Source organism: Psammomys obesus, unplaced genomic scaffold (genome assembly GCF_907164565.1).
Source record: "Psammomys obesus unplaced genomic scaffold, mPsaObe1.curated_primary_1811, whole genome shotgun sequence".
Classification (NCBI taxonomy): domain Eukaryota; kingdom Metazoa; phylum Chordata; class Mammalia; order Rodentia; family Muridae; genus Psammomys; species Psammomys obesus.
The window spans coordinates 15,229,811-15,237,403 of NW_026585644.1; the positions used below are offsets into that span (position 1 = coordinate 15,229,811).

Sequence of the window (7,593 nt, forward strand, 5' to 3'; positions counted from 1 at the left end):
TCGTCGCGTCATCAATACGCTTCTCCCGCTAGCCAATGGCGGCAGGGTCTTTATACTGCGCATGCTCATTTAGGCTCTCATGAGGCCCTGCAGCCGCGGGGGATCCTGGGTTGGAGGGCGGGGCTAGGAGCAAATGCTGTGGCAATAGACCACCATCAGGGCGGCGCTCTTGTGCTCTTGAGCTGCTCCCTGGAGCTTCCATGCCCTGCGCCCTAAGAGAGCAATTAAAAGGGGCCTTATGATTTGCAGTGCTTCAGCTCCTAAACCGTGGTGCTGAGCACCAGGGCACTGTCCAACCGAACTACCAGGACCTTTGCTCCAGCCTCAGGAACGGGCACATAGACATCCATATAAGCATGAGATGCAGCAAGCTTGAGTCAAGATGGTGGTGTAGCTGAGCTGTGAGGTGCAGCAATGTGCATTTCATGTGGCCACCTCGTCTTAGCACAGGGACACAGCTAAGCCACGATCTATACTGCTCAGAGCTCCCTGAGACAGGAAGCTCTTATGTCCTGGTATGGAAAGTGCAGGAAGACAAGAACACACCACAAGAACTTCACTGGCCTGGTTCTGTGGAGTTCTGGATCTGCACACGTTTCTTCTGTGTTAGTGATTGATGCCAGTCTCTTGACTGACTATCATGACAGCGCTTTATATGATGCTACATTACCCACTTAGTAGTCATCCGTTGCCCTCTGCGTATAACACTAACTTTCTGGTAAAAACCTCTGGCCACTAGTTTCACCAATCCCAAAGCTAGAGATGCCATCAGATAGCACCCAAGGCCTACAGCAGAGGGTTCCCGCTTTTTGTAACCCACCTACCCACTGCTTCCAAAGTGTGCTTGAAAAATGTTTATTTATTTTTTTGTTACTGTAAAACTTCATCAAATTGTTGTCGTGTCAGGCAGCAGAATTTATGGTGACCTGAATGTGTGTTCCCATCATCATTGGCTCCAGAATAAACTCTCCTCCCCTTTTGAGCTGTGTTCTTAGATTGTCACAGCCTTTTCTGAGACTACAGACAAAGTTCTAGGAAAAAGCACCTTTGGTTGGTGACAGGTCCAAGGACTGTGGATTCCCTTCAATCACCAAGGCCATCCTTGCCCTCTACACATTTTGGCTTTAGGTCACGCCCACAGCTCATGAACCGGAAATGCGCTACTTCCAGTAGAGAGCTAGAAGCTCCCGAACTGAGCATGTGCGGAAGTCGGGCCTCACTGGCCTGCACGCGCAGACGCACAAGCGCGCGGGAGCTTGGATCTTGAGTCCATTTCCGCTCTTCCGTCATCTCTTCGGACCCTTTTCACCCGCGGGGGACCCGACCTCAGGGGCGGGTGGCAGGTGAGGAGCGGGTTGCAGTGACGAGGGTCGCCGGAGACCTCGACCTTCCCACGGAGGGTGGCGTCCGCGCGTAATCACCGCTCTCGGCCACGCAAAGCTGGGATCCGCCAGTCTTGGCAGCCCCAGCAGGGGTTGGCTCTTTTGACCGTAGCCAATTCCGTGCCCCCTGTGGTTCTGGAAAAGGTACACACCTTCCAGACCTCAGTTTCTCATGTATAAAGTACGGGTTCCTGTGCATGCGTAGTAGGCACCCATGTTATATTACCAGTGTTTTTGTTCTTCCCCAACTTTTGCTCCTGCTGTCCTCGGTGTCTCATATCCCCACAGTTATAACACTGCAGTAAACCAAAGTCGGGGTAAAGAGATAGTTAAGGGATGGGGTGCCTTAAGAGACAAACTTACCCTGAGCACTAAAGAGTGAGTAATGTTGTTTGGCAGTGTTCATTGCGGTAAGCTCAGCGTAAAGGAGAGTGAGACGGGAAGACTGTAAGGATGAGGTCAGTACGATAAATAGGGAGACAACCCCACACCCATCTCAAAAAAGAAAGAAATGATAGAGGCTAAAACGAGGGCTGACAGGATGGCTCAGTGTCGGCCACCAATCCTGATAAGCTGACTTGGATCTGCAGAACCCTCATAGTGAATGAAGAGGCCTAATTCCAGATGATTATCTTATGACCATAAATACACAAATGAGTGAATACAGTAAGACACCGCGTTGGTCCTTAGCCTGATCTCAGCATTTGGGAGGTAGAGGCAGGAGGCTCAGGAGTTCAGTATCGTGTTCGGTCACGTGACAAATTTAAGGCCAGATTAGGTTACCCAAGACCTTGATTTATAAAAACAAATTCTCACACATATTAAAAGGTTGAGTAAAAGTAAAATAAGTAGCCAGCCAGTGTGTGGTGAAATTGGGGTGTGTACACTGTTGGAGGAATGGAAGGGGGTTCTGCTGCAGTGGGAAAACTGCAGTTTCTTGTGAAAATAAACAGGTGGTTACTGTCAGGCAGTGGTGGTACATGCCTTTAACCTCAGGACTGGAGCAGGACGGGCCTGGCAGGAAGATCCCTAAGTTTGAAGCCAGTCTGCTCTACATAGTGAGTTCCAGGTCAGTTGTTGCTACACAGAGAAACCCTGTCTCAACAAAAAAAAAAAAAAAAAAAAAAAAACAAAGAAAGAAAAATGTAATTACTGTATGGGACAGGTTTATCTCTGGGCATTGGAATGTGCCAAAGAATGGAAATTAAAGCCTTGGAGATACATTCATACATTCTGTTCACAAAAGCACTGTGCACAATTGCTAGAGGCTAGAAGAAACCCAGGTGAATGGATGAACAAACGCCACAGGCCTGCAAAGCAGTGTTCTTATTCACCTGTCAAAGGGAAGGAAGGCCCATACATGCTGCAGCACGGATGATTTGTACAGTGTGGAGAATGAACTGTGATTGCTGAGCTTGCAGTTCAGATGAGTGAGCATTTAGGAAGCAAAGAGAACAGATAGCACATAGAGACAGAAACCACAAGTAGACAACAAAACCTCATCCAGTCAGGGCTTACAACATCCAACAGAGAAGACTGCAGTGGCCTGATTGAGAGAAAGCGCAAAGGATATCATCAAATGGATGCCCACAACATCCCTCGGAGTCTGCTGGGGAGGCAGCAGTCATGCTGGAGTTCTGAGTTGAGGGCAGAGCAGAGCAGCCTCTCCATGGATGAGCCTCACAGTGTCTGTTGCCAATGGGTACCTTCTAGCTGTTCTCAAGAGCTTATGTTTACTCTCCAGATCTGTTGCTGTTCTCAGCCTATACCCAGACAGGGCCCTTGGAGGACCCTATGGACAGACATGGTGGCCTGAGGTGCAGGCCAGGGCAGATCTGAGCTTCACAATAAGTGCACCCAGCATTTGTTTATTGATAACTAGATATTGCAATGGATGAAGGGCATCATGATGAAAGCTCTATGGATCCCCAGAGAATTCCAAAAACTGGGAAGTAGGATGGTGTTTATCATGTGTGAGTACAGAGAGAGTTACTAAATGGGTACAGAATTTTTGTTTTGCAAAATGGCCAAAATTCTGGAGGTTGATTGGACAACAAGGAGAATGTATTAAACATTGCTGAACTGTACACATAAAAATGGTGGCGGCTAGTAAATTTTAAATGTAATTTATCATAATTATAAATTTCTAACTTTGTGCTGTTTGGATGGGGAACTATTAAACATTTGTTTCCTTGAGCCACAGAATAAAAGTAGCATAGCCTATGTCGCAGAACTGCAGAGGTTGTGAGTTCAAGTCCACCCAGGTTATGTGAGATCCTCTTCCAGAAAAGAAAAGCCAGTTATTTCCCAGTTCTTGAAATAAGACAGTGATGTGATTTGTGACTGTCTATTTTTTAGACAACATGGAAAAAGCTGAAGATGGTGAACAGAGTCCAAGTGAGGCGTCTCCTCCTGCCCAGACAGGGCCTGAAAATCTCCCTGAGCGGGTATCTCAAGAGGAATCGGGCCAGGTGCTGTATCACGAGGAGACCATTGATCTTGGTGGAGATGAGTTTGGATCCGAAGAGAACGAGCCAACATCCGAAGACTCTCACAACTTTGTAGATAGGCTTAACGAGCACATGATGGAGAGCGTGCTCATCTCCGACTCTCCTAACAACAGTGAGGGTGATGTGGGCGACCTCGGCTGTCTGCAGGACGTTGCAGAGCCCCCCAGAAGTGCCACTGATCACAGACTGCCCAGTGCCATAGACAAAGAAGCCGTGGACACTCTGAGTAATGGCAGTGAGACTGATGGAGACGATACGCCCAGAGATGTTTCAGACATGACGCCTGACAGCAGAGCCTCTCCCAAAGAGGACTCAACCCAGGAAGATGTGACAAGCATGCCTGCACTGGAAAATGCTGGCACGGAGGACGTGGAGCCTAGGGATAGCCAAGTACCCCCCGAAGAGCAGACTGCAAAAGTGTCTTCCAGTCAGTCCTCCTCCAAAGACGAGCCCTTGCCTGTCTGCACCATCTTCAGCCAGGCCACCTCCACTCCCTCGCAGCCACACTTGTTTCTGCAGGATGGCTTCCAGTCCCAGATGGTGAAATCTCCAAGTTTCAGTAGCACCAGTGAGATGTCGGCCAAGACCCCTCCTCCGATGGTTCAGCCCAGTCCCAGCTTGAGTACATTTTTTGGAGATACAATGAGCTCTAATTCCTTGGCCTCTGACTTCTTTGATTCCTTCACAACTTCTACTTTCATTTCGGTCAGTAATCCCAATGCAGGTTCCCCAGTTCCAGAAAAGCTGTCTTCACTGGCTACCCCTACAGGAGAAAAGTCATCAGATTCTCCCAGCCCATCTTACTCTACAAGGATGGATAGATCAGAACCGGGTGTTTCTCCGGCCCCTCTGGATGTCTCTGAGTCTCCAAAGCCATTCTCACAGATCCAGACTGTGTTTGCTGGGAGTGATGACCCCTTCGCCACAGCCCTGAGCATGAGCGAGATGGACCGGAGGAATGACGCATGGCTTCCCAGCCAGGAGACCAGGGAGGTTCTGATGTCAGTAGCGACCCAGCAGTATGGCACTGTTTTCATAGACAAGGAGAACCTTACCATGCCCGGCCTCAAGTTTGACAACATTCAGGTAGGACAAGTAATGTTTCTGTGTCCCTGTCTCATCCCATGTAATCTCTTTCTAGAAATGTGAATAACAGAGACATGTATTAAATCTGGCTTTTTCTTTTATTTATTTTTGTTTTGTTTTGTTTTGTTTTGTTTTGTTTTGTTTTGTTTTTTGAGGCAGGGTTCCTCCCTATAGCCCTGGCTCTCCTAGACTTGTTTTGTATACTAGGCTGACCTTGAACTCACAGAATTCCCCTGCCTCTGCCTTCCAAGTGCTAGGATCACAGGCATCCGTCACCGCCGCCCAGCTGACTGTGGTTTTTCTAGTTACTAGGCTTGACAACAGCTATAACTGCAGCCTCCTAAGCAGAACATAATGAGTATGCTTTGCAGGCGTGTGTGTCCTGCAGCAGCAAGCTGATCTGGCCTCCAGTGCCTTCCAGACTCTGTTGTTTGCCCTGCTCCCTATATATGAACATTTATAGTCATAGAACAAAAGAAAATCAAGAAACAAGTCACTTGCCAGATAGATGTGTGGGACGTCAGGTAGGGCTGTTGTAACGCAATAGGAAGGAAGGAGCATCTTGCCATAGGTCTCCAGTGCTGCCTGATGACATGCTTATCTTTTGTGTTGCTAGAACCTAGAGGTGTGTTAAGAATGCATTCTAAGGCAGGGTTGTGCATGCCTTTAATCCCAGCACTCTGGAAGCAGAAGCAGACAGATTTCTGAGTTTAAGACCAGCCTGGTCTACAGAACAGGTTCCAAGGAGAGCCAGGGCTGTGTACAGAGACATCTTGTTTCAAAAGCACTCCCCCTTGACTTTCTCCCCTTGCGGGGGGGGGGGGGGGGAGGAGGGGAGAATGCATTCTAGAGCTGAAAAGATGGCTCAGTAGTTAAGAGCACTGGCTATTCTTTGAAGGAATCTGGTTCAATTTCCAGAACCCACATGGTGGTTTACAACTGTCAGTTCCAGGAGATCTGACAACCTTTTCTGGTCTCCTCAGGCACCAGGCACACATGTGGTGCACAGACATACATGCAGGCAAAACATAGACACAAAAGAAAATAAATTTTTGAAGAAATTAAATAAAAAAAGAGAAAGCATTCTAGGGCTGGAGAGATGGCTCAGTGGTTAATAGTGCTTGCTACTCCTCCACAGAACTAGAGTTTGGATCCCAGCTCTGAGCTGCCTGAAACTCCAGCTCCAAAGGAGCCAGTACCCTCTTCTGGCTTCTGTAGGCATTGTACTCAGATGCACGCGCACGCCCACACATACATACACACACACACACACACACCCTGAAAATAAGTCTTTATGAAAGAAGAGTGCATTTCACTGGTGTCAGCTGAGACGCAGTAGATTAGGTCAGCCTCAGAGCACTATAGAGGATGACTGGATGAACTGAAGAGTCTAGATGGTGTTAGCTGTCAGTCTGCAACTTTCCAGGCTTCTGCAATCAAGTTCTAATAATCATCAGTCTTGCAGAGACTTCAGTGAAGACATGGCTTTCTTTTGTGAACTTAGAGAAGCCATAGAGTTATGCTTGCAAAGCTGTATTCAACTATAGTACCGTTCCGCAAGGACATACACGTTTTCATCCAAGTGCTCTGTTGCATGGTATCTTGGTTAGGGTTACTATTGGTGTGATAAAACACCATGACCTAAAGCAACTTGAGGAGAAAAGGGTTTATTTCACTCACAGACTATATAACAGTTCATCATTAAAGCAGTGAAGGCAGGAACCTGGAGGCAGGAGCTGATGCAGAGGCCATGGAGGCATGCTGACTTGCTCCCTATGGCTTGCTCAGCCTGCTTTCCTATAGAACCCAGGACCAACAGCCCAAGGATGGCCCCACCCACAACAGGCTGGGCCTCCCCATCAATCACCAAATAAGAAAATGCCTTACAGGTTTGCCTGCAGCCCCATCTTATGGGAGCACTTTCTTAGTTGAGGCCTCCTCCCTATCTGGTGACTCTAGCCTGTGTCAAGTTAACATAAAACTAGCCAGCACATACAGTATCAAAGATTTTTCACTGTGGCATTTCCATACAAAGATGCATGTCCTTTGCTCATACTCACCTCCCACCACACTCCTTTGTCTCTGTCACTGGCCAGCTTCTTTCTTCCAAAGTCCATTCTGCTTGCCATGGGGTGTGTGTGTGTGGGTGTGCGTGTGTGTGTGTGTGTGTGTGTTTTAATCTAGTCTCCACACATGAAAGAGAGCATAGGATATTTGTCTTTCTCTTTTCCCTTATATTGTATTCTCTTGTTCTCTACCTTGGGTCCTCCCCCAATAAAGTCCCCTTTCTGCTTTCATAACTTGTATTTTTTTAAGTAGAGTCCTCATTGGACAGGAATCATGTAACATTTTTCCTTCAGGTTCTGCTTTATTTCATTTAACCCTGTTTCCACAGTCTCTGCAAATGACTTCATTCTCCTTCATGGCTGCATAAAATTGTGTTGTGTGTCCAGATCATCTTGTCTTTATCCACTCATCTGTTCATGGCATCTAGGCTGGTTCTGCATTTTGGCTCTTGTTGGTGTAGTGCTGCAGTGCATGTGGATGGCTGGGTCCTTCTGTGCTGCGGTGCACGTGGATGGCTGGGTCCCTCTGTGCTGTGCTGCAGTGCATGT

At 47.7% G+C, this 7,593-nt stretch overlaps 1 protein-coding gene across 1 annotated transcript in view; it reads left to right on the plus strand.

Annotated features, from left to right (window-relative positions):
* Window positions 1-1,220: 1,220 nt before the first annotated feature.
* Window positions 1,221-7,593, plus strand: part of Trappc12 (trafficking protein particle complex subunit 12) — a 61,317-nt gene continuing 54,944 nt past the window's right edge. The window contains exons 1-2 of the mRNA XM_055624980.1: window positions 1,221-1,343; window positions 3,741-4,978. Of these exons, the coding sequence (XP_055480955.1) occupies window positions 3,746-4,978 (1,233 nt within the window). The 5' untranslated portion in view covers window positions 1,221-1,343; window positions 3,741-3,745. The remainder of the gene's footprint in view (window positions 1,344-3,740; window positions 4,979-7,593) is intronic.